Source organism: Rana temporaria, chromosome 9, assembly GCF_905171775.1.
Source record: "Rana temporaria chromosome 9, aRanTem1.1, whole genome shotgun sequence".
Classification (NCBI taxonomy): Eukaryota; Metazoa; Chordata; class Amphibia; order Anura; family Ranidae; genus Rana; species Rana temporaria.
In genome coordinates this window covers 39645875-39673640 of record NC_053497.1, presented here as the reverse complement: position 1 = coordinate 39673640, position 27766 = coordinate 39645875, and the positions used below count along the sequence as shown (strand labels likewise).

Sequence of the window (27766 nt, the reverse complement as noted above, 5' to 3'; positions counted from 1 at the left end):
ATATGTGGCCCATGTACTAAAAAGTTTGGAGACCCCTGTTCTAATGGAATCCCACAGGTATGGAACATGCATACTTACATTGGTCCATACTGGATCAGTGCAACTATGCAAAAACTGACACACCTAAGGATGAATACAGCAGTCAGTAAATAGCATTTTCAGAAGGAGGTCAACCAGCTCTTGTGTATCTCTCATGATGGCAAGTATACAATTTTTACTCTGAAAAGTTTACAATGGTATTATATATATAAACTATATTACCAAAAGGGGACTCCTGCCTTTACGTGCACATGAACTTTAATGGCATCCTAGTCTTAGTCCGTACGGTTCAATATTGAGTTGGCCCACCCTTTGCAGCTATAACAGCTTCAACTTTTCTGGCAAGGCTGTCCACAAGGCTTAGGAGTCTGTCTATGGGAATGTTTATGGACCTTGCTTTGTGCACTAGTGCGCAATCATGTTGGAACAGGAAGGGGCCATCCCCAAAATGCTCAAAGCAAGGGCCATAAAGACATGGATGAGCGAGTTTGGGGTGGAGGAATTTGACTAGTTTGCACAGATTCCTAACCTCAACCAGATAGAACACCTTTGGGATAAGCTAGAGCAGAGAATGCGAGTCAGGCCTTCACATGCCATATTAGTGCCTGACCTCACAAATGTGCTTCTGGAAGAATGATCAAACATTCCCATAGACACACTCCTAAACCTTGTGGTCAGCCTACCCAGAAGAGTTGAAGCTGTTATAGCTGCAAAGGGTGGACCAACTCAATATTGAACCCTACAAACTAAGACTGGGATGCCATTAAAGTTCATGTGCATGTAAACACAGGTGTCACAATACTTTTGGTAATATAGTGTAGTTCATGCACAGAAAACCCATAATTGCATATAGAGTCAACTTAGTGGAAACAGTCACATGAAATTTTGAGGTTAAAAACTAGAAAAACAACATCTATAAAAAAACAGAAAGAAGAAGTATGTCTTGCACAATTTTGTCAGTTTCGTTAGTAGTACTTTTCTCCGGCTGACTTTTTGCAAATTAAGGTAAAAGGTTTTTTTGTTTCCTTGCACTTTACCTGCCAATCTTCTAATGGGAGAATACAGACCCCAAACAATGGCTTATCTCCGTCCTGTCAGCAGAATATATGAAAGTTGTCTGGTGCACATAAAACTTTTCAGACTCCCCCAAGGAATAGGGCTTGTCAAACTGGTCTTGTTGGACAAAGGACAAGGCCACATGGGAGCTTCTGATGCCTGAACCTGATAACTTCGGCATGGAAATTCCTGAGTTGATGGCTGCACCATGAAATAAATGAGAAATTATCTGACCCTGTCACACGTTTAATGCCTCGTACACACGATCAGGCTTTTGCCCGACCAAACTCACATCGGAATTCCATCGGAGGAAAAGAGAACATGTTCTCTATGTAAGATAAAATGGGATTCTGCGCAACCTATCACACACACATGGTAAGTGAAAAATGCAAATACGTGAAAAAAACACAGTAAATGATATACATAAGAGAGCTCACAAGCTCAATATACGGACAAACCGACAATTAAAGTGCAAAGAGTCCAAAAAATAAATAAATAAAATATTAAATGAATGAGTGAAAAATGCCACCATTAGCAAATGCTAGAGTGACACTGTGCAAAACAGTCATAAAATGATTAAATAAAGAAGCTGCCGAGGTGGAGCTGCTGATGTTACTAAATATCCAATTGTTCAGATAAGAAATTGATCCTGATGGAAGATACTTATTTGTCAAGGGTACTTTATTGAATATGAGATATACATTGGTAAATGTATATTGCCCCAATGTAAGGCCGGCCGTATATCTGAGAAAAATTTTGAACAAATTAGAAGGATTTAGAGAGGGTATGGTGATCCTAGCTGGCGACCTAAATTTTGTATTCGATCCATTACTAGATACCCAGCCGGTGTCATTGAGGTCAGAAGGGAAATACCTTAGAATGATTAAACATAAACTATATCAGATGCAGTTGGTGGAGGCTTGGAGAATCTTCCACCCAAAAGACAAGGATTTTACATATTTCTCATCGGTTCATGAGTCATATTCAAGAATCGACCATGTCCTGCTAGATCATCGGCTGCTTGAAGGACTGATAAAGATAGAAATAAAATCGATAACGCTGTCTGACCATGCCCCAGTGGTGATGTCCCTGGATTCAGGGGAGATCCCGGCTGGACAGACAGTGTGGAGACTAGATGAGTCCCTAATCAACAACAGTAAAACAGCCGAGGACCTAGAAAAGGACATGTCTGTATTCTTTAAAGAAAACGATATTGAAAATATCGCCCCATCCACGCTCTGGGAAACGCACAAGGTATACATGAGAGGGAGGCTGATAGCAGAAAAAGCCAAGAGGAGGAAGATTAGGCAGGCACGGAAACAAACATTACTAGAAGAAATTCAGGCCCTCGAACGGAAGCACAAAGAATTTCAGGAAGAGCAAGTTCTAAAGGTACTAACTAAAAAGAGAGAAGAACTTCGTGACCTCTTGGAACAGGAAACAAAATGGATATTTAACAACATGAATAACAAATTTTATGCCCTAGGTAATAAACCGGGGAGACTGCTAGCAAGGACCATAAAACCAAGAAACACACAGAACTCTATACTGAAAATAAAAGATATAAATGGGGTTGTGAGACACTCCACTAGTGAAATAACCAAAATATTCTATGAATATTACCAAAATCTATATAATGTGAACAAAGGACAAGGGGCCACAGAAGCTCAGAATAAAAGGGAGAAAATTAAACAATATTTAGAAAAGGTTAAAACCCCAGACCTAGCAGAGGAAGTAATAAGTAATCTAGAGAAAGAAATAACAAAAGAGGAAATAACCCAAACGATCAGGAGTATTAAAATGGGAAAGAGTCCTGGCCCAGATGGGTATACGTCACTATATTATAAAAGATTTGGGGGGATATTAGCTCCATTCTTTCAGAAATACATGAATTCTATAGGGGAGGGCTTGGCAATACGTAAGGAGGCTCTGAATGCGCACATAACCTTGATAGGGAAGGAGGACAAGGATCCCTCCCTCTGTGCCAGTTATAGGCCCATATCTTTGATAAATGTGGATATAAAAATCTATTCAAAAATCCTTGCCGAGAGAATAAGACCACTCCTAGCAGGTCTAATAGACAATGACCAGGCAGGGTTCATACCTGGGAGAGAAACGAGAGAAAATATTTTAAGAGTGATATTTTTGATACAGAAAGTGAAAAAGAATAAAGATCCAGTAGTATTCCTGTCTTTAGATGCCGAAAAGGCGTTTGACAGGTTGGATTGGCAATTCATGTTAGCGAACCTATCCCATATAGGATTGGGCCCAAGTATGCTGAGGTGGATAGGGGCCTTGTATTCACAACCCTCTGCCCAGGTGAGGGTGAATGGCACCCTGTCAGACAGCTTCCCACTTTTTAATGGGACCCGGCAAGGATGTCCGCTATCGCCCCTCTTATTCGTCCTATCATTAGAGCCATTATTGGAAACAATACGGATGAACCAGGAAATAGAAGGGATAGGACTGGAGAGAAGAGAGCATAAGATATCTGCATTTGCGGATGACATGATGCTATTTGTATCTAATCCTAGGAAGACACTGCCCAGGATAATGTCGGAATATGAACAATATGGCGAGATCTCGAACCTTAAAATTAATAAAGAAAAAACTGAGATTTTGAGTATATCATTAAGCCCACAAGATCGCAGGGAACTTGAAGTCCTCTATCCATTTAAATGGAAGCAGAGGAGGATGAAATATCTAGGTATCTTCCTGTCCAGCACAGAAAGATATCTCTATGAAGACAACTATATATTATTATTGAATAAAGTAAAATCAGAGTTAAAAGGATATAGTATAGACAGAGTATCTTGGTGGGGAAGGATTAATACCATAAAGATGATGATTCTACCTAAAGTTCTATATGTTTTTCAAACACTTCCGATAAAAATACCAGAAACTTATTTTAAAGTCCTAGAAAGGATAATAAGGGGTTTTATATGGAGGGGGAAAAGCCCCGTATAGCAGCAGAGACCCTGATTAGACCTAAAGAGGAAGGAGGAATGCAGCTGCCGGACTTTAAAAGGTACTATGAGGCGGCGGTATTAAGGAGGATTACAGACTGGGCCCAGGCCGAGGGTGGAAGTAAAAAAAAGTGGGTGGAAGTCGAAGAGAGTTTAAGTAAAAAAGAGCTTGGAGATACAATATGGGTACCGCGGCAATTCAGAGGACTGCCTCAGGATATTCCTGTAATAACAAAAGAAACTCTTAGAATTTGGGATAAGGTCTGTAGGACAAAAAAATGGCTGTATAATAGCCCGCTGTTGCCGCTTACGGGTACAGACTTCTTCCCACCGGGCAAGGGAGGGGGGATGTACTTGAAGTGGGCAACCTCGGACACTCTAAAACTGAAGGATGTATTGAAGGGTAATGTACTCTGCTCGTTGGCAGAACTCCAAGAGAGATACGGTCTGTCCCTAGGGGACAGGTGGAGGTACAGACAAGTCCAGCATTTTGTGGGTACTTTGCCAAAACCCCTGCGAGCTATGAATGAATTAAATCAATGGGAAAAATATATGACCCAAGGAGAATTGGGAAGACAGGGAATATCAGGTATCTACAAAATGCTGACAACCAAGATAGAACTAGGGAGACTGAAAATAATAGAGAACTGGGAAATAGAACTTAATCAAACGATATCCAATGAAAAGAGGAGACAGGTATTAGACTATGTCCAGGCCACATCGATGGATGCAAAAGTAAAAGAAACCAACTATAAGTTACTTACTAAATGGTATTTTGTTCCAATGAAATTACACAGAATGAGTAGTGAGGCCTCTTCCCTATGCTGGAGGGAGTGTGGGATGGAGGGAACCCATGCCCACATATGGTGGCAGTGCCCCCTCATACAGGTATATTGGAGGGAGATATTGGCGTTGGTTAAAAAAATAAGTGGATATGAAATAAGGTATGATCCATGGGAATGTCTGTTTCATACTACGAGTCTGCCCAGGATAAAGTATAGAGGTTCCTTGGTCCCATTCTTATTGAATGGAGCCAAGGCACTAATCCCCAGAAACTGGAGGAAAAAAGAAGCACCCTCGATTGGAGAGTGGTTTCAAGAAATTGATAAAATGAAACTGATGGAGGAATTGTGGTCCTTCCATGTGGATTTAAGATCAAGACATGAAGTGATCTGGAGGAGATGGAGGGAGTATAGGGCTGGGAGAGGGGGTGATGGGGAGGGAGGGAGTGGTGGGGAGTAGAGGAGGGGGGAGGGAGAGGGGTAGATATTGTCCTCCTTCTCGGGCCCCCCCCCCTTTTCCTTTTTTTTTTTTTTTCTTTCTCTCTCCTCTTCTTCTTTTCCTTTTTTTTTCCTCTCTCTTTCTCCTTCTTTTTTTTTTTTTTCTCCACCTCCCTTCCTTCTCTCCTACACGAGAATATACACAACAAGGGGACTATGCCCCATATAATATTTTTTCTTATTTACCTCTCACAATATAGGGGAATTTTTCTTCCTTTTTTTATTACCCCTATATGTGTGTTTGCACTCTAATAATATTGATGATATACACAATAATGATTATTATATCATATAATGGATTGGTCCCTTCCCCCACCTCACCCCTAATACACAATAGGCGGAAATTCTTCCCCCTAGGAATAATTTTTGTATTTTTTTTTCTCCCTCACACCTTTCACAATGTAGGGAAACTCGGCTTCCCTTAAAAGAAAGGGGGGAGGAAGATAATTAAACTCCTTCTCTCCCCTTTTCTTTTTTTTTCCTTTTGTTTTGCCTCTTTTTATTTATTTATCTATTTATTTATTTATTTATTTTTTCCCCCCTTCTAGTAGAGTATACACAATTAAGGGGAATTATCCCCCCATGTGTTAATTAGATTAATTATGTTCTTTTTTGTCTAGCACTAATAGGGGAATTGCCTTTTTTTTCTACTCCCCTTCTTATTAGATATATTTTTTCCTTTAATTTGTCTTTACATATTTTTTCTTTCTTTTTTTTTTTTTTTTCTCTCACATTTAATGTATTGACACAACAAGGGGAAATATCCCCCATAGTATATTCTTGTCTAAGCACTTACCTTTCATGATCTAGGGGAGGGGGGTATGGAAGGAGAAGGAACTGGAATGTATGTTAGTTTGGGTATGTGTGTGAATGGTATGTGTGTAAGTATGTGTGTATGTGTATGTATACGTATATGTGTATGTATATGTATATATATATATATATATATATATATATATGTGTGTATGTGTGTGTGCATATATGGGTATATATGTATATTTCCTTTCTTTTTTTTTTTTTTTTTTTTCTTCTTTCTTTCATCCATCTTTGTTTTTGTTTTTATTATTTTATCTCTCTAATGCCTCGTTACCCCACGCCCCCATCTCCCCCACCTATCCCGCCCCCCCTCCATTAGGGGCTTTGGAGCCCTCTCACCCGGTGCTCCTCATAAAGAATGCAATGGGAAAAATTAGATCTAGAGGCAAAGTGGTAAGGAATATCCTAGAAGAAATACCGTCTGAAGATGTCTCCCCTTTTATCTCTTTTATCTATATTAGTGTAAGGGGTACCTAATCGAGACCATGTATGTTGTTAGTCTATATGTTGATTTTATGTTGTATTTACTGTAATGTCTAGAAAAAATATAATAAAGGAATTTGGAAAAAAAAAAAAAAAAAGATAAGAAGTGTTGACAGATGGATGTAATAATCCCTCCCTGGGCTCCCGGGACTCTTACCTCCAAGCCAATGGTTAGGTGCATCCACTATAGATCTCACTGACAGTCCTCTGTAGATGATCTCAGCCAGTCCTCCATTAAATACAAGAAATCAGTGCAGCAAAAATTTTAAAACGAGCGGCGTTCACAGCGCCAGCATACGTCACTCCAGGTGTACGTCCTCCCGTCCAATCCCTACGCGTTACGAAACGGGATAACGTGTCTTCGTCTGGGGCAATGTTCTCTATGTAAACTCCGATGAAATTCCTCAGAATTTCCAATGGAAAAACTCTGATGGGCATACACACGGTCGGAATTTCCGACGGAAAAAGTCAGTCTGACTTTTTTAATCTGAAATTCCGATCGTGTGTACAAGGCATAAGGCTTTTTAGAGAGGATTTTCTTGAAGATCACAATTGCTCTTGGGTGAATGTAGGTTAAATTTACAAGAAAACTCACTGCAGGTAAAAGTTAAAATACCATTAGATATAAGGCGGTTTAAGTTTCAGATTGCTGGACCTTGTGTATTGTTCTGGACACCAGCCAAGTTTACACATCGTTGCCGTCTGTGCACATCCCTGGACTGAGTCTTATCTCAGCAATAATAATGATCTCCTGGGAAATTTATTCTTGTTAACAAGTTTTTTCCCCAGATTTCTCAGAACGGAGGTGGCTGCATAGCTATAGCCCATAGACATACAGTACAATTGTTCTCAGAGCCAACCATTATATCACTAGGGGTACCTTATTCTCTACCTTTGATTATTTAATTCTCTATCTTTATTACCTTTATTTATTTAAAGTGTTTGTATGCCTGAGGCCCCGTACACACGACCGAGTTTCTCGGCAGAATTCAGCCAGAAACTCGGTCGGAGCTGAATTCTGCCGAGAAACCCGGCCGTGTGTACACTTTCGGCCGAGGAAGCCGACGAGGACCTCGGCGAGGAAATAGAGAACATGTTCTCTATTTCCTCGTTGTTCAATGGCAAATTTCGGCTCGCCGAGATCCTCGGCGGCTTCACAAGGAACTCGACGGGCAAAACGATGTGTTTTGCCCGTCGAGTTCCTCGGACGTGTGTACGGGGCCTCAGACATGAAATATGAACAAAGCATATCCCTCTATAGTGTGAGGCCTAAGGCCTCACAAAACCTAGAGCCGCCTCTGAGGACATTTCTTACTGTATGTAGCAGTGAATTACAGCTTGACTATTGCCCATGTGGAGTTGGCATCTCTTATAAAGCCAGCAATACATGGATTGAAATTCGGCTGGTTTAGCCAGTATTTGATCCATGTAAGGGCAAGCTGATTGTACCCAAACCATCTATTGACTTGAGTACAAGCAGTGTGCCGGATTTTTTACATTTCACTACTGCGGCTGGCTATAGCCGCTACCAGTAATTATTGTGCTCTGCCGGCCAACACAATAAAACACAATAGTGCTGGGGGAGGCATTCCCATTGAACACTAATGCCGCGTACACACGGTCAGAATTTCGGACAACAAATGTTTAATGTGAGCCTGTTGTTGGAAAATCCAACTGTGTGTATGCTCCATCGGACATTTGCTGTTGGAATTTCCGACAACAAAAATTTGAGAGCTGGTTCTCAAATTTTTCGACAGCAAAAGTTGTTGTCGGAAATTCCAACCGTGTGTACACAATTCAACGCACAAAAATTCTACGCATTCTCGGAATCAATTTGGCGCATTCTCAGAATTATTGAAACTTCATTTTTCTCGACTCGTCAAAGTGTTGTACGTCCCCGCGTTCTTGACGTTTGGAATTTCCGACAACATTTGTGTGACCGTGTGTATGCAAGACGAGCCAACATCTGTTGGAAATGTATCCACGGTTTTGTTGTCGGAATGTCCGATCGTGTGTACGCAGCATAATTGTGTTGGTGGGGAAATCAAGCGATTATCTTTCTGGGTGGAAGGAAAGAAAATCGAGTCATCTATTCTATGGGCTGCTTATCAGTAGATATGCCTATTTTCGGTCAACGTTCACCAATAATTATGCCGTAAAAGTGAACATAGTTCTGTTCAGTTTCCAGCTTCTGAATGAATAATCTTGCAGAGATTATATAACATTCTTCTTCACATTTACTATTCAGTGATTTCTGGCACATAACACAGAAAAGCAAAACGCTCAGTACCCTATAAGGTAGAAAGTCTTCTTTTGTTAGATTGACTTGGAGTTCCCCTAAACCGTGAAGGAGCTTTGAACTGGAGATGTTGGGAAATGACTCAGATCCATGGCAGCACACTCATTCAGCTTGTTTGCATTACTAAAAAAATGACTAAGATTTCTGCGATAATGCCATCTGTACACAAAGTGTGGGAGAGCGTGCAGCTGAATGAGACAGTCTTCATTAATGGGATGAATCTGCTGTGTGGTAATACACAACTGTATTCTCCAAACAAAGGACACTGCACTGCAGAAAAGTCTGTGAATCTATTCAATAACCCTATGCAGGGGGCAGTGGCAGCTGGTACTAAAACATTTTGGGGGGGGCGCAAACAAACTAAAAAAAAAAAAAACACATCAATTGCAGCCACTGTGCCATCAAATGCTGCCACTGTGCCATCAAATGCTGCCACTGTGCCATCAAACGCTGCCACTGTGCCATCAAATTCGGTGACTGTGCCCATCAAACACTGCCACTGTGCCATCAATTGCAGCCACTGTGCCATCAATTGCAGCCACTGTGCCATTAAACGCTGCCACTGTGCCATCAAATGCTGTAACTGTGCCCATCAAACGCTGCCACTGTGCCATCAAATGCTCCCACTGTGCCATCAATTGCAGCCACTGTGCCATCAAATGCAGCCACTGTGCCATCAAAAGCTGACACTGTACCATCAAATGCTGTGACTGTGCCATCAAATGCTGTAACTGTGCCATCAAACGCTGCCAGTGTGCCCATCAAATGCTGCGACTGCGCCATCAATTGCAGCCACTGTGCCATCAAATGCTGCGACTGTGCCATCAAATGCTGCAACTGTGCCATCAAACCCTGCCAGTGTGCCCATCAAATGCTGCGACTGCGCCATCAATTGCAGCCACTGTGCCATCAAATGCTGCGACTGTGCCATCAAACGCTGCCAGTGTGCCCATCAAATGCTGCGACTGTGCCATCAAACGCTACAACTGTGCCCATCAAATGCTGCGGCTGTGCGATTTTATGCTGCAACTGTGCTCATCAAACGCTGCCAGTGGGCCCATCAAATGCTGCCACTGTGCCAAATGCTGCCAGTGTGAGAGTGCCCCCCGCCCGCTCGCCGGTGTCCTTCATGTCTCCTACACTTCTCCCATCCTCTCCTCCAATCGGGCATCCAATTGCGGCACCTGTTGTTTCAACCAATCAGGTGACAGGTAACCAGACCTGAGCAACCTGATTGGCTGAGAGGCGGGTCAGTGTTAGGGAAGCGATGTATTTGTTTCCCTAACACAAGAATTAGTACCTCTCAGGCAACCAGCGTCTCCTACCTTTGTTCCATTCCAGCACTGCAGCCTCTAATAGAATCTTCAGCATTTGACACTTCCAAGAGTGTCGGATCGGATGGCTGTGTCCCCCACTACATCCTGAGTCCCCATACCCCTACATCACTGTTCTACTCTATAATGATGTAGGTGGGGTTGGATGATGGAACCACAATGTGCGGCACAGAACATGGGCACCCAACACTCCTGAAACTAATACACGTTGAAGAGTGTGTAGCATTGAAAAGGACGGAAAGAGTAGAAGGCACAGGCAACTGGGGAAGTAAGTATCATAAAACAAAATAAAGCAAAAATTTGAAAATTACACCTTCTTGTATCTACCACAATTTTTTTCATCATATAGAAAATATACACTATATTACCAAAACTATTGGGACACCTGCCTTTACACACACAAGAACTTTAATGGAATCCCAGTCTTAGCCTGTAGGGTTCAATATTGAGTTGGCCCACCCATTGCCGTTATAACAGCTTCAACTCTTCAGAGTTGAAGCTGTTATAACGGCAACGGGTGGGCCAACTTAATATTGAATCCTACAGACTAAGACTGGAATGCCATTAAAGTTCATGTGCGTGTAAGGGCAGGCATCCCAATACTTTTGGTAATTACATTACCTAAGGGGGTAGTATATGTAGCACTACCCCCTTAGGGGCCTCTGGATTTTGGTCCCCCATCAGTCCCTTGTAAAGATCATGTAGCACATATGGTGACTTCTGAGTAGACCTCCTGCTGGACAGGTCCCAATGGCTCCCAGAGTGGCTCAGCTAAGCCTAGCTGAATGGTGTGAAGATTCCTCTGCTGCCTTCTCTCTCTCTCAGTCTCTTCCTGTCTGGCCCCTTCTTCCTGGAGGTAGAGCCCCCCAGCACAGGGGTCCCCTCCAGACCTCTGGATCCTGGACTCTGCTCCCACATGGCCAGGCTCCACAATACTTAAGGGTCATCTCTCCTCCTTCTGGGTCATCCTCACCCAGGGATTGGAAGAGACCCCATGCATATTCAGGCCATATCCCTGTCTCTCCACCCTCTTAGTTCCAGAACTTTCCGAAGTTCCAGAAGCCAGAGGGAGGCAGCAGAGACCTAGCCCTCATAGCCTGTCAGCTAACAACAATAATTTAACCCTGGCTCCTCTGGTTACAGTGGAGCCCAACTAAATTCATCTGCACTATGTACACAAGGGGTGATACGTATAAATAGTATAAAACACACACTGGCACACATCAGTGTCACCCATAAACCCTTCCCTATGCCCCCCTGGAAAAGTACCTTTCCCCAAAGAGGAGGAAACCCCCCATTGTTGCTTTCCCCTGCATAAGCATTTTTCATTCAGGTCCCACGGTCCAGCCAGGGTTTTCCTTGGGAGACATTGAAGGCTGAGGGGGATTAGAGACTCAGAGGAATTTCTGTCTAAGGGGGGGTGGGGCGGGGAGCACAGCACTTCAAGTCTTTACATCTTTAGAGGGGGTTTCCTCCTCTTTGGGGAAGGGTACTTTTATATATATGATTAATACATTTGCAGTAGCCACAAGAAGATTTTATTTCCAATTTTTGCTTTCTTTTGGTGTAATGGATTGTACGGAGACAACCCTCTTAGCCAATAATTATATGGTACAGGCACCTCTGCTTTATCTGATGTTGGTGGTTCTCAGGTCCACGATATTCAGAGAAAGAAATATAATACCCTTTCTGTCATAGGAAACTTTTCCCAACTGATGCGCACAAGGATTACAGAGAATCTGCTTTATTTTTTATCTTTAAAGCAAAACGTTTTCCCATTTTTGGGAGTGGATATTCCCTTGGCCTCCTTGGTGACCTGAGAATCCTTACCTTTGATGCAGGGCAGGAGTAGATCTATTCCCAAACACATCCACTGTGGGGTTTTTGCAAACCCCTGCAGAGATCTACTTAAAAAAAAAAAATATTGCTGATAAACTTTATCACCCATGACAATGCTTAGCTAGGGGTATATGCTGTGATCTAAAGATAACCATAGATATGAAAGCAAACTATTATCTTTTTAAAGTTATGTGTATACATATCTGTTTGAATGCGGTAACCTTAAAGTAGAGTTCCAGCCACCTCTGATTGCTGGTATTGCTGGTGGGCACTGATTGGCATCATGTGTGGGCACACATTGCCACCCACGGCCACCAGGGATGCCATACCAGGTGGTTATCAGTGGTGGCCATTCCTGGTAGTTCTGGTGGCATCCCTGATGGTCCTGGGTGGGCATCTGTGGGGTGGTCTGTGCTGATAAGCAATCGGCACAGACCCCCCCTGTCAGGAGAGCAGCCGATCGGCTCTCCTCTACTCGCGTCTGTCAGACGTGAGTGAGGAAAAGCCGATTAACAGGTCTTCCTGTTTACATCGTGATCAGCCGTGATTGGACACGGCTGATCACGTGGTAAAAAGTCTCCGTCAGAGACTCTTTACCTAGATCGGAGTTGCGGAGTGACACGCCGCAAAAACGATCGCCGTCATATGAAATCCGATCATACTACACATCATACTACACTACCACTTTGCCGCCGTCATTTTACTATATGGCGGGCATCAAGTGGTTAATCAAAGGATGTTGTATGGGAGGGTGCTGTCAGGACCACCCATAGAGTACATTTTAGCTAGCTCATCAGGGAATTTGCAGCGGGGGTTGATTTACTAAAGGGAAATAGACTGTACACTTTGCAAAGTACAGTTCCTCCAGAGCTTAGTAAATGAGCAGAAGTTCTGCAGACTTCCATCATCCAATCATGTGCAAGCACAAAATGCACGTGATTGGGTATTCTTTGCAAAGTGAAGGTGTACATCATTTACTAAGCTTTGGAGCAAAGTGCACAGTCTATTTGCCGTTAGTAAATCAAGCCCTGCATGTCCAGATTTCGTATATCAGTCTAACTTATATAACTGGAAATAACATACCGTATTTATCTGCGTATACCGCACACTTTTTTGCCCTGGTGCCGCCTATTAGTGCCCATCAGTGCCGCATATCAGTGCCCATCAGTGCTGCATATCAGTGCCACCTCATTGGTGCCACCTAATCCTTGCTCATCAGTGCCCATCAGTGAAGGAGAAAACGTACCCGTATTTATCGGCGTATATCACGCACTTTTTTGCCCTGAAAATTTTCAGGGCAAAATCGTGGGTGCGCGATATACGCCGATACCCGCAGCGAGTTTGAATACTGCGCCGACATATACCGAGCGCAGTACACTCGTGTATAGTCGGGCAGGCTCGGCTCCTCTCGCGCTCACGTCCTGGACGTACAGGACGTGAGCACAAGAGTAGCCGAGCCTGCCCGACTATACACGAGTGTACTGCGCTCGGTAAATGCCGGCGCAGTATTCAAACTCGGCGCGGGAAAGCGGGGATCGAGCGGGTTGGACACCACAGAAGGATGCCGGACCCGCCGAAGAGGACACCCGAAGCCGCAGACGGACACCGGACCCGACGAGGCCGCCGATGGACGCCGCGCAAGACACCAAAACTGTAAGTACTAAAATCTTTTTTCCACAGGAATGCGGAGCGCGCAATACCCCGATAAATACGGTACTTCTTTATATTTTGGATTAGCAGATATTTGGCACAGATACTGAGCGCATGACTGATATGCAGATCAGCCACTAGAGAAAGATCTGAATTACAAGTATAAAGTAAAAATAAGTAAGACTTCAAGTGGACTTTCAGGATCTGATATGATTGGTCAGAAAAGCCCCCTGGCAGTCAGTCCACCTGACATCTGTTATTTGGTCAATGTTAGGAACTCTCTGCATCTTCTATTGGTGTAGTGGGAACTGGGCTAAGCATTCCATTCTACTTTATTAATACAGATATTTACAAAGTTGGCTGAAAAAGTCCAACCCGCCACATCCCTGCCAACTTCTGTGACCCGCCAGCATCACCATTCATGCGCCATACAAGGGAAGATTGTTCTAAGGTTGCAAGAAAAGTTCATGACCGATGAAACTTCACCAATGCATTTCCATCCGGGATGATCAAAGCAAACTGCAGCATGTTTTCAACTTGTAGTAAACTGTTGAGTTTAGCAAAGTTATGAATTTGTCTTTTTTTCCCCTTTGTCCTTTATTCTGTGTCATGTCACCAGCTTGTCATGTCACCAAACCAGTTTGTATCTTGTATCATTTTACAAAGCTGAGTGATTATTAACAGAACTCGAGTTGAATGGATTGTTAGTTTGGGGAGATTGTTGCCTTTCTCGAGCAATGAATTGATAGGGAAATGGCCGACTGTGAAATGGGTGTACAGTATATACATTTAGGTGTCCATTCACAGTAACTAGCTTTAGGCATTAGATCATCCATAACGGGGGATACAATGTATGTTTAGTGAGCGCGCTTTATAGGTTACTATTGTAAAAGTCATCTGAAAGTAGTTTTTACTGTAACTTTTACATTTTTCTGTGCTATTGACCAGATTCAGAGAGAGTTACGCCGGCGTATCAGTAGATACGCTAACGTAACTCTGAATCTGCACCGTCCTAAGTTTAAGTGTATTCTCAAACTGAGATACACTTAAACCTAGCTAAGATACGACAGCCTGCGCCGTCGTATCTTAGGGTGCAATATTTACGCTGGCCACTAGGTGACGCTTCCGTTGAGTTCGGCGTAGAATATGTAAATGCCTAGATACGCCGATTCACGAACGTACGTGCGCCCCTCGCAGTAAAGATACGCCGTTTACGTAAGGCGTTTTCCAGCGTAAAGTTATTCCATGAAAAAATAGCTGGCCTAGTCAATGTTAAGTATGGCCGTCGTTCCTGCGTCGAAATTTGAAAATTTTACGTCGTTCGCGTAAGTCGTCCGTGAATAGGGCTGGACGTAATTTACGTCCACGTCGAAACCAATACGTCCTTGCGGCGTACTTTGGAGCAATGCACACTGGGATATGTACACGGACGGCGCATGCGCCGTTCGTAAAAAACGTCAATCACGTCGGGTCACGAGTAATTTACATAAAACACGCCCCCCATCCTCATTTGAATTAGGCGCGCTTACGCCGGCCCCATTTACGCTACGCCGCCGTAAGTTAGGAGGCAAGTACTTTGTGAATACAGTACTTGCCTCTCTGACTTAAGGCAGCGTAGCGTAAATACGATACGATACGCCGTCTTAAAGTTGCGGCGCTCTCTCTGAATCTGGCCATATATTTTTATGTTTGTATTCAGATCGTTCTCTAGTGCAAAGTGGATTTGCCTTTAGTACTCACTTTTGTTGCCAGCGGTTTAGACATTAAAGGGGTTGTAAAGGAAAAAAATGTGTTTTCCCTAAATAGCTTCCTTTACCTCAGTGCAGTCCTCCTTTACTTACCTCATCCTTCCATTTTGCTTTTAAATGTCCTTATTTCTTCTGAGAAATCCTCACTTCCTGTTCTTCTGTCTGTAACTCCACACAGTGATGCAAGGCTTTCTCCCTGGTGTGGAGAAAGCCTCTTGAGGGGGAGGGGGCGAGCAGGAGTGTCAGGACGCCCACTAACACACAGCTCCTTTCTCTATCTGCAAAGTAGAGAGTGTCCTGACTTTCCTGCTCACCCCCTCCCCCCTCAAGAGGCTTTCTCCACACCAGGGAGAAAGCCTCGCATTACTGTGTGTAGTTACAGACAGAAGAACAGGAAGTGAGGATTTCTCATAAGAAATAAGGACATTTAAAAGCAAAATGGAAGGATGAGGTAAGTGAAGGAGGACTGCACTAAGGTAAAGGAAGCTATTATGGGATTTTTTTTTTTACCTTTACAACCCCTTTAAGTGTATTAGCAACTTTATTTCTACAGGCATCTGCAAATGTGTGCCAATCTTCCAGCATACTTTTCTCCAGAAATATTTAGTAATGTTGAAACAATTCCAAGGCCAAGGACCCCCCACATCTCGCTATGCCTATCTTTTGTTACAGTTTGACCACTAAGAGCGTGCTAACAAGGTACAAAGACACCAGCTGGCCATGAAAACGCACTTTCTATTTTTGTACTGCTACAGTAGGACATTGTATTAGATGAAGGTTTTATTATAAAAAAAAATCTAAACCAGAGAATATTAGAAGGTGTCGTTACATTTGTTGGATAAAGGGACCTTTATCAAAAAAAGTAATGAAACAGTTCAAGTGGAATTCCATGAAAACGATTCTTTTGGTTTTGTATATTTAAAGGATTAGTCCATCCAAATCTGATGCCAAACTTTTTAATTTATTTATTTTCAGTAGTAATCGTCAGAACTAGTGTTGCTCACGAATATTCGTATTGCGAATATTCGGCTCGAATATGGCATATTCGAGTATTCGCGATATATTTCGAATTTCGCGGTGAATATTCGCTATTCCGAATATTCAAATTTTTTCAATTTTATTTTTAGAACAGATCACATCCTAGAGATCTCCATCGACGTCTAAAAGCATTGCTGGTATGATTAGAGACCTTGGGCCGAGTAGCTGAAGCGATCATTTTATCTTGCCGAAAAATCGCAATGCGATTATTCGGCAATCGGAATATCGCGCGATTATTTTCTCCGCCCTTCTTTTGCATCAGAGCCAATCAGAGTTCTCCTACCACAGTTGTCGAAATTCCGCAATAAATATCGTATTCGCATTTTGCGAAATTTCGATAAAATATCACGAATATTCTGAGCCAATCAGAGGGCTCCTACCGCAGTTGTCGAAATTCCGCAATAAATATCGCATTCGCATTTTGCGAAATTTCGATAAAATATCACGAATATTCTGAGCCAATCAGAGGGCTCCTACCGCAGCTGTCGAAATTCCGCAATAAATATCGCATTCGCATTTTGCGAAATTTCGATAAAATATCACTAATATTCTGAGCCAATCAGAGGGCTTCTACCGCAGTTGTCGAAATTCCGCAATAAATATCGCATTCGCATTTTGCGAAATTTCGATAAAATATCACGAATATTCTGAGCCAATCAGAGGGCTCCTACCGCAGTTGTCGAAATTCCGCATTAAATATCGCATTCGCATTTTGCGAAATTTCGACAAAATATCACAAATATTCTGAGCCAATCATAGGGCTCCTACCGCAGCTGTCGAAATTCCGCAATAAATATCGCATTCGCATTTTGCGAAATTTCGATAAAATATCACGAATATTCTGAGCCAATCAGAGGGCTCCTACCGCAGCTGTCGAAATTCCGCAATAAATATCGCATTCGCATTTTGCGAAATTTCGATAAAATATCACGAATATTCTGAGCCAATCAGAGGGCTCCTACCGCAGTTGTCGAAATTCCGCAATTATTTTCGCATTCGCAATAGCGAAATTTCGCAAACATTTTATTTCGATAAAATATCACGAATATTCGAATTTAGCGAATATTTCTCGAATATTCGGCTATATATTCGTGATATATCGCGAAATCGAATATGGCGTATTCTGCTCAACACTAGTCAGAACCTTCGCATTGTTTTTATAGCTGTCTGTGGGGAGATTTCACCTAACTTCCATTCCTTCCAACACCAGGGTATCAATGGAGCAGGAAGACACGGAGAGCAAGGAAACCCCAACAAACCCCGTCGAGGAAAAAGAGAACATTCTCTCTTGTTGGCTCGTCGATTTCATCGACAGTTTCCTCGTCGAAAAATGTACACACAACCAGTTTCCTCGGCAAAAAAAAACAAAACAGCAAGTTTCTTGCTGTTTTTTGCCGAGAAACTCGGTCGTGTGTACGAGGCCTCATACCCCGCACACACGATCAGCAAAAGTCTGATGTGAACTTTTGAACAGAAATTCCGCCCTTGTGTATGCTCTTGACTTTTGCTGGCGGAATTTCCGAGTTGGTTTTCAAATTTTCCTACAGAAGAAATTCCTATCGGAAAATCCGATCGCCTGTAGCAATTCTGACATGCAAAATTCCGACACATGCTTGGAAACTATTCAACGCATGCTCGGAAGCATTGAAGGTTATTTTCTCGGCTCGTCATAGTGTTCTACGCCAACGCGTTCTTGACGGTCGACAGTTCAGAGAACTTTCGTGTGACCGTGTGTATGCAAGCCAAGCTTGAGCAGAATTCTGTCGGAAAAACCATCCAAGATTTTTTCGGCGGAAAATCCGATCGTGTGTACAGGGGATAACAGTATAGAAACCCCCATTTCGCTTATGGTTAAAACGATTCGCGTCCAACCTCATTGAGTCCCCACGTGTGTCTTCTTGAGTGACCTGAGACTGAATCGTTTTTTCCCATCTATTGTCGATGGGAGGTCTACCTGTATACCATCAATATGTATTAGAGGTAGAGGAGTGCTGAAGCTGTCACTCATGTTACATATGTATTAACTCTACATTGTCCAGGAGCGATTCTGATCTGTTCTTCCTGGCAGATTTGTTACAGGTTTTTCAAGTTATTGTAGATGATTCTTAGAGAAGAAAAAGGGTTATGTAGATGATTCTTAGAGAAGAAAGAGGGTTATGTAGATGATTCTTAGAGAAGAAAGAGGGTTATGTAGATGATGCTTGTGCACCAACGTTACCGAAGAGTACCACCGATTCTCAGTTGGTCTGAGTTCAAGGCTTTGACCAGGCCGTGGTAAAGCATTCACCTTTAGTTCTTGAGACAATCCAGAAACCAAACAGGGAGTGTTTTCCTACTTCTGTAGAAACAGAATAACAATCACTCATGATCTCCGATTTCCCAACCTGCTGGAAAATTGCCCGAGGCAACAAGTGCTTCTAATGCACATGATGGTGTCTAGAGCAGACTGACAACGATCACAAACGGCAATGCTTGAATCACTTGCAAATATTGGTTGCTGTATGCCTATTCTATGGCTGGCAGAATTCCTATCAAGACTTGCAAGCAAAGAGAAATCTGCCCGTTTCATTAAAGGGGTTGTAAAGGTTTGTTTTTATTTTCTAAATAGGTTCCTTTAAAGCGGATGTCCGCTGAAAAAAAAAAATTCAAGTGGAGGTTCACCCGAAAAGTTAATTTTTAACATTAGATTGATGCTCATTCCTACTTGATTGACAGGCTTCCGACGGTCGCATACATCGCGTCACGATTTTCCGAAAGTAGCCGAGCGTCGGTGCGCAAGCGCCGTATAGAGCCGCACCGACGTTTGGCTTCTTTCGGCTACTCGTGACGGGATGTATGCGACCGTCGGAAGCCTGTCGGAAGCCTGTCAATCAAGTAGGAACGCCCAGTCCCGAAGACCATACCCGGAAGCGGCGGAGAAGATCGCTCTCTAAAACGGTAAGTACTGCTTTGATTTAAAAAAAAATACCCGATTCCCCTTGGCAAAATGAGCATCAATCTAATGTTAAAAAAAATGTTTCAGGTGAACTCCCGCTTTAAAAGCCAGCAGCTACAAATACTGCAGCTGCTGACTTTTAATATTAGGACACTTACCTGTCCTGGAGTCCAGCGCCGTCTGCAGCAGAGGACGAGCAATCGCTCGTCACTCTGCTGCCCCCCGCCATCCTCGGTGAGAGAACCAGGAAGTGAAGAGCTCCGGCTTCACTGCCCGGTTCCCTACGGCGCATGCGCGAGTCGCGCTACGCCTGCCGGTTGGCTCCCGCTGTGTACTGGGAGCCGAATGTTCCCAGAACACAAGGGGTGGGGGGATGGGAGGTGACGTCATGCCCGCAGTCTGCCCGAGACTGTGTGCCCAGAAGTGGGTGCAAATACCTGTCTTTAGACAGGTATCTGCACCCCCCTCCCCCTGAAAGGTGTCAAATTTGACACCGGAGGGGGGGAGGGTTCCGATCAGCGGAAGTTCCACTTTAGGGTGGAGCTCCGCTTTAAGCTAGTGCTTAAGCTAGTGCATTGTTGGTTCACTTACTTTTTCCTTTGATTTCCCTTCTAAATGTTTTCTTTCTTTGTCTGAGTTTCTCACTTCCTGTTCCTCCTCAGTAAGCTTGTCCCCGTCATACGAGCCGTTCTGGCTGGGGGTTAGTCAACTCATCGTGCTCGCCCCCTCCCTTGGGACTACATCCCTGTGCGGTGACGCTGTGAACACAGGAATGTAGTCCCAGGAGAGGGGGCAAGAACGCTGACTAACCCCCAGCCAGAACGGCTCGGATGATGGGGGCAAGCTTACTGAGGAGGAACAGGAAGTGAGAAATTCAGACAAAGAAAGAAAACAGCATCAAAGAAAGAGCACAGCGTCTCCCCGCAGGGATGTAGTCCCAAGGAAGGGGGGCGAGCACTCTGACTAACCCCCAGCCAGAACGGCTCGGATGATGGGGGCAAGCTTACTGAGGAGGAACAGGAAGTGAGAAATTCAGACAAAGAAAAACAACATTTAAAAGGGAAATCAAAGCAAAAGGTAAGTGAACCAACAATGCACTAGCTTAAAGGAACCTGTTTAGAAAATAAAAAATGAACCTTTACAACCCCTTTAAAAATAACACTAGGCCAAGAGACAAACACTGTTCTTCTCATTTCGTGATGCAGCATATATATGGCGAAACGTAAAAGGAACAATTGCTGATCAAGGCACGGCTGTTGCATGAAGCCTTCATATTACGGCGGCAAGTCGGCTCCCCTGCGCGAGAGCCCGTAGCTCTACGTCGGCTCTCGCGCAGGCCACTAGGGGCGCGCGCGCACACCCCCCGCTCGCCTCCGGCTCCCGTGCACGTGCCCGGCGGGCACGATCGCCGCCGGGCACACGCGATTGCTCGTTACAGAGCAGGGACGGGGAGCTGTGTGTGTAAACACACAGCTCCCGGTCCTGTCAGGGGGGGAAATGCTGATCTTTTGTTCATACAATGTATGAACAGAAGATCGGTCATTTCCCCTAGTGAGGCCACCCCCCTACAGTTAGAACACACCCAGGGACATACTTAACCCCTTCCCCGCCCCCTAGTGTTAACCCTTTCCCTGCCAGTGGCATTTTTATAGTAATCCAATGCATTTTTATAGCACTGATCGCTATAAAAATGCCAATGGTCCCAAAAATGTGTCAAAAGTGTCCGAAGTGTCCGCCATAATGTCGCAGTACCGGAAAAAAAACACTGATCACCGCCATTACTAGTAAGAAAAAAATATTAATAAAATTGCCATAAAACTACCCCCTATTTTGTAAACGCTATAACATTTGCGCAAACCAATCAATAAACGCTTATTGCGATATTTTTTTATGAAAAATATGTAGAAGAATACGTATCGGCCTAAACGGAGGGAAAAAAACGTTTTTTTTATATATTTTTGGGGGATATTTATTATAGCAAAAACTAAAAAATATTCATTTTTTTCAAAATTGTCGCTCTATTTTTGTTTATAGAGGCAAAAACTAAAAACCGCAGAGGTGATCAAATACCACAAAAGAAAGCTCTATTTGTGGGAAAAAAAGGACGCCAATTTTGTTTGGGAGCCACGTCGCACGACCGCGCAATTGTCAGTTAAAGCGACGCAGTGCCGAATCGCAATAAGTGCACTGGTCTTTGGGCAGCAATATGGTCCGGGGGTTAAGTGGTTAAAGTAATTCAGCAAAGAAAAGAAAAAGAACCTGTGTAATTCATATGTGCGGGTTTAAAGGGAAAGGGGATGAGGTGGCTTTGTCTTGCTCCCATGCCAACAAGATCTGCCACCAGAGCCTCCACAGACACTTGGTACTTCGAAGTATGGCGGTATGTGTGTACGACCTCCCACAATGTAACACTTTTTGACTGAATAGCCAATTCCTAGATCCAAACACAGACACACTGGGGTAGCTTTTTAAACCCTGTAAGGGTAAGTTGGAATTTGCATGGGAATTTTTTTGGGGCCTTCAGCGGCAAATCCTGGCACTGTAAGCAAGATTGAAGTATGAGCAAGCTTCATTTTTAATTACTTTTTTGTGTTTGTTTTTTTTGCTACAAGGCTACTTTTCTTTACTATATAGATGTAAACACATGGACTTAGATGCAATAACATTGATGAATAGGCACTGACACAAAGCTGAATAGCAGCAGCCTGGGTGTAACTCTCATGGTATGAAGGAATCTGAGCTCCTCACAGAACTTGTAAGGTGAAGAAGTGGTGATTTAAATGACAATCAATGTTTTGGTGGAACACAGACAATTTCCTCAGGAAAGGGGTTATGTGAGAAAGGCGCCCTTTGCTGCTTGTCAATCACTATGTTGCCTGAAAAGTTCTGTGAAATGCCTCAGATTCTTTTGATACAAATGTACATTAGGTCTCATTCTCAGGCATCTCCCACTAAAAATATTAGCCTTACAGCTCATGGCACGTAAGTGCCTTCAGTAGGGAAGTCTTAAATAAAAGTAATTATTAAATTAAATTAAATTATTAGTATTAATAATAATAATAGCCAGAAAAGAAACACATAGGAGTTAATTTGCTAAAACTGGAGAGTGCAAAATCTGGTGCAGCTGTGCTTTTCCGCCAATCAGCTTCTAACTTCAACTAGGTCGCGGTAGTGTGAACCGGCTCTACGGCAACAAATTGACAATAAAACATAGAAGCTGATTGGTTTCTATGCAGAGCTGCACCAGATTTTGCACTCTCTAGTTTTAGTAAATCAACTTCACAGAGTAAAAATTGTACTGGCCCTGGTGATTAGTATAAAATTGACCCCTTACATTGGTAATCAGCGTAGAAGTGACTCAGACGTTGGTGGTCAGTGTAGAAACATAGGAAAGTGACAGAAGAAAAAATGGCCAAGTGGTCCATCAAGTCTGCCCTTTATTTTTATTTATTTTTGTTATTTATACATGTTTTTGTATTCTTATGTTGTTTGTTAATTTGGTTTGCATTGATCTATGTTTGTCCCAAGCATGTTTGAATCCACTTACCTCTGCTCATTACCTCTGCTGGAAGTCCATTCCAAGCTTTAACTACCCTTTCGATAAAATAATACCTTCTAAGATTAGTTTTTAACTTTCCTCCTGCTAGTTTAAGGTGATGTGCCTAAACCTTATTCACCCCCTTGATGTATTTAAAGGTTTCAATCATGCCCCTTTCCTCCAGACTGTGTGTATTAGGTTCCTGAAGTCTCTCTTGATCTATTTTATCCCTCAGACCTTTTATCATTTTTGTTACTGTCTCTGGACTCGCTCTTTCTTATCAATATATTTTAAAGTGACCCCTTGCATTGGTGGTTAGTGTAGAAGTCCCCCCTTACATTGGTTGCCAGTGTAGAAGTGACCCCTTTCATTGGTGATCAGTGTAGAAGCGACCCCTTACATTGGTGGTCAGTGTAGAAGTGACCCCTTACATTGGTGGTCAGTGTAGAAGTGGCCCCTTCCATTAGTGATGAGTGTAGAAGTCACCCCTTCTATTGGTGGTCAGTGTAGAAGTGACCCTTACATTAGTGGTCAGTTTAGAAGTAACCCTTACATTGGTGGTTAGTGTAGAAGTGACCCCTTGCATTGGTGGTCAGTGTAGAAGACCCCCTTACATTGGTGGTCAGTGTAGAAGCCCCCTTACATTGGTGGTCAGTGTAGAAGTCCCCCTTACATTAGTGGTCAGTGTAGAAGTCCCCCTTACATTAGTGGTCAGTGTAGAAGTCCCCCTTACATTAGTGGTCAGTGTAGAAGTACCCCTTACATTAGTGGTCAGTGTAGAAGTACCCCTTACATTGGTGGTCAGTGTAGAAGACCCCCTTACATTAGTGGTCAGTGTAGAATCCCCCTTACATTGGTGGTCAGTGTAGAAGTCCCCCTTACATTAGTGGTCAGTGTAGAAGCCCCCTTACATTGGTGGTCAGTGTAGAAGTCCACCTTACATTAGTGGTCAGTGTAGAAGCCCCCTTACATTGGGGTCAGTGTAAAAGTACCCCTTACATTGGTGGTCAGTGTGGAAGCCCCCCATATATTGGTGGTCAGTATAGAAGTCCCCCTTACATTGGTGGTCATGTCTCCCCCTTCCCTTCTTTCCTCCAGACTTTATATATTAATTACCTGAATTCTCTTCTGACATATTTTATCCCTCAGACCTTTCACCGTTTTTTTTACCCGCGCCTGGACTCGCTCTATCTTATCAATATCTTTTTAAAGTAGAAGGGACCCCTTCCATTGGTGGTCAATGTAGAAGTCCCTCTTACATTGGTGGTCAATGTAGAAGGGACCCCTTACATTGGTGGCCAATGTAGAAGAGACCCCTTCCATTGGTGGTCAATGTAGAAGTGACCTCTTACATTGGTGGTCAATGTAGACATCCCCCTTCCATTGGTGGTCAATGTAGAAGTCCCCCTTACATTGGTGGTCAATGTAGAAGGGACCCCTTACATTGGTGGCCAATGTAGAAGGGACCCCTTCCATTGGTGGTCAATGTAGAAGGGACCCCTTCCATTGGTGGCCAATGTAGAAGGGACCCCTTCCATTGGTGGTCAATGTAGAAGGGACCCCTTCCATTGGTGGCCAATGTAGAAGAGACCCCTTCCATTGGTGGTCAATGTAGAAGGGACCCCTTACCTTGGTGGTTAATGTAGAAGTCCCCCTTACATTGGTGGTCAATGTAGACGTCCCCCTTCCATTGGTGGTCAATGTAGAAAGGACCCCTTCCATTGGTGGTCAATGTAGAAGTCCCTCTTACATTGGTGGTCAATGTAGAAGGGACCCCTTACATTGGTGGTCAATGTAGAAGGGACCCCTTACATTGGTGGCCAATGTAGAAGGGACCCCTTCCATTGGTGGTCAATGTAGAAGGGACCCCTTCCATTGGTGGCCAATGTAGAAGGGACCCCTTCCATTGGTGGTCAATGTAGAAGGGACCCCTTACATTGGTGGTCAATGTACAAGTCCCCCTTACATTGGTGGTCAATGTACAAGTCCCCCTTACATTGGTGGTCAATGTACAAGTCCCCCTTACATTGGTGGTCAGTGTAGGCATGAAATCAATCTGTCACTTCTCAAGGAGCCCCTAGCAACCTCTGGAGAAACCACAGTTTTCCACAGAACCCTGGTTGACTAAGGAGATGTACACACATGTTTAAGTTATCTATAATGATGAGTCAACAATTAGATATTATTGTTCAATGTGATGAAAGATCTTTCAAGGATTGTATGGGTGAATATATGTGGCATAACCAATCTCAAGCTATTGGAAGTCATCACCTGAGTGGACTGCCCACATCTGTCAGATTGGCCATCACTAAACCCTTTGTTGAGAAAGGGTGGCCCAATTTTCCCACCTGTAGGACGTCTATGTCTGTCTGTCTGTACGTAAGCAAGTGACAGCTTTGTGACCTGAAGTCAGTATACAAGAAGCAGGTAGAAGTTTTGGAACATAAAGCATTCTTTTTTATCTGTCTAGACTTCAGACAACACATTCTTCACACTGTCTCCCTGTCACTGGTCCTCTAATCAGCACACAATGGCTTTGTTTGTACTCACCACTCTGTGCCAACACAGCCCTGAGAATTCCCAGGAGAAAGAGCACCCCAAACGTTAACCCCATCCCGGAGACGAGGCGTTCTCCCTTTGTAAGTCCCCGTATGGCTCAGCAGACGTTAACTCCTCATCGAAGACAAAAATCCAAAAAGTTCTCCAAAAACGATGTATTCAATGAACTCAAATATGCCCCAAAATCCACAACAAACCAGAAGCGAGTGTTAAAGTCTCCAGGAAGGTTTGTAAATCCAAATCACAGCAGGTCTGAAAAGCCACCAGCGACTAAAGCACCAGGTCAAAGCTTTTAAATGGCCACAAGAAATGACAAAGTTAACTTTTAACGATGAAAGGGGACATTCTCCCTGTCTCCAATAGCTGAGAAGTTGTGGAAAGTGAGTTGGGGAGTGCACGTTAGATGGGGAGGGCGAGGGAGAAGGGAGGATTGTCTATGCTCATTGGAGTCTGCCCTTCCATTTGTGAGTCACACACACCCACTGGAAGATTTTGTACAATAGCAAAGGAAGCATTCCTATGTAGAAGCTGAAGAGGGGAGGGAGGAGGCTGAGGAATGAGTAGAACACAGGAGATCAGAGAGGCACAACATACCATTCTACAGTCACACCAATGTGTTTTAGAGGCAGCTGTGCATTTTGCAAAGTGATTTACAGTTTTCAAAGTGTCAGATTTGGGAAGTTTAGGCTCTGGAGCACTCATATGATCTGCACTTGAACTGCCATCGTGATGCAATTATGACACGGCGGTGACTCTTACACCTGTCAGAGAGTCCAGGAGGACTAAATGTATTTCCCATATGAGCATGTCACCTAAATTTTACACTGTGCTTTATGGAATATGTAAAACATTAGGGCTGGTTCACACCAGATGCTGTTCAGTGCGTTTTTAATCTGAATCAGAAACACATGCACAGTGTTTTCCATGTTACATAGGGGAAGATTTACTAAAATACAAAATCAAGTGCAGCTATGAATAGAAACCAATCAGCTTCCAGGTTTTATTGTTAAAGTTTAACCACTTAAGCCCTGGACCTTTGGGCAGCTAAATGCCCAGGCCAGGTTTTGCGATTCGGCACTGCGTCGCTTTAACTGACAATTGCACGGTCGTGCGAAGTGGCTTCCAAACAAAATTGGCGTCCTTTTTTTCCCACAAATAGAGCTTTCTTTTGGTGGTATTTGATCACCTCTGCGGTTTTTATTTTTTGCGCTATAAACAAAAATAGAGCGACAATTTTGAAAAAAATGCAATATTTTTTACTTTTTGCTATAATAAATATCCCCCAAAAACATATATAAAATAGTTTTTTTTCCCTCAGTTTAGGCTGATACGCATTCTTCTACCTATTTTTGGTAAAAAAAATCACAATAAGCGTTTATCGATTGGTTTGCGCAAAATTTATAGCGTTTACAAAATAGGTGATAGTTTTTTTTGTTTACTACGATTTTTTTCGTGACTGCGACATTATGGAGGACACTTCCGACAATTTTGACACATTTTTGGGACCATTGTCATTTTCACAGCAAAAAATGCATTTAAATTGCATTGTTTATTGTGAAAATGACAGTTGCAGTTTGGGAGTTAACCACAGGGGGCGCTGAAGGAGTTAGGGTTCACCTAGTGTGTGTTTACAACTGTAGGGGGGTGTGGCTGTAGGTCTGACATCATCGATCGAGTCTCCCTATAAAAGGGATGACTCGATCGATACAGCCGCCACAGTGAAGCACGGAGAAGCCGAGTTTACATACGGCTCTCCCCGTTCTTCAGCTCCGGGGAGCGATCGCGAGGGGGCGGCTAGAAACGAATAGCCCCGCCCTTGTCCCGGATCGCTCCCCGCGGGTTTCCGACTGCCGCATGTACCGGGGGGGGGGGGGGGGCCCCCCTCGGACAAATACATGCGGCGGTCGTTAAGTGGTTAAAGTGGAGGTCCACCCTAAAAAAAAAAATTTGCTAAATAGGCAAAATATATATATATATATTTTTTTATACTTATCACAAATTGCTGTTACTAGGCAGATCTTCCTAATCTGCCTCTTACTCTTCCGCGGTGAGGTTCTGTGTTCTCCTCGCCGTTGCCTCCTGGGAAATGGAGGCGCGCTGCCTTCTGGGACACACAGGACGGTGTTCCCATTCACAAATAGCCTGCACATCTCGCGCATACGCAGTGAAGCTGTAAGGCTTCACTG

General features: G+C 43.5%; 1 protein-coding gene across 1 annotated transcript in view; it reads right to left on the bottom strand.

The window, feature by feature from the left end:
• The window catches only part of AXL (AXL receptor tyrosine kinase), a 130485-nt gene extending 104449 nt beyond the window's left edge, over window positions 1-26036 (bottom strand). The window contains exon 1 of the mRNA XM_040323246.1: window positions 25572-26036. Within this exon, the coding sequence (XP_040179180.1) occupies window positions 25572-25635 (64 nt within the window). The 5' untranslated portion in view covers window positions 25636-26036. The remainder of the gene's footprint in view (window positions 1-25571) is intronic.
• Window positions 26037-27766: the final 1730 nt, after the last annotated feature.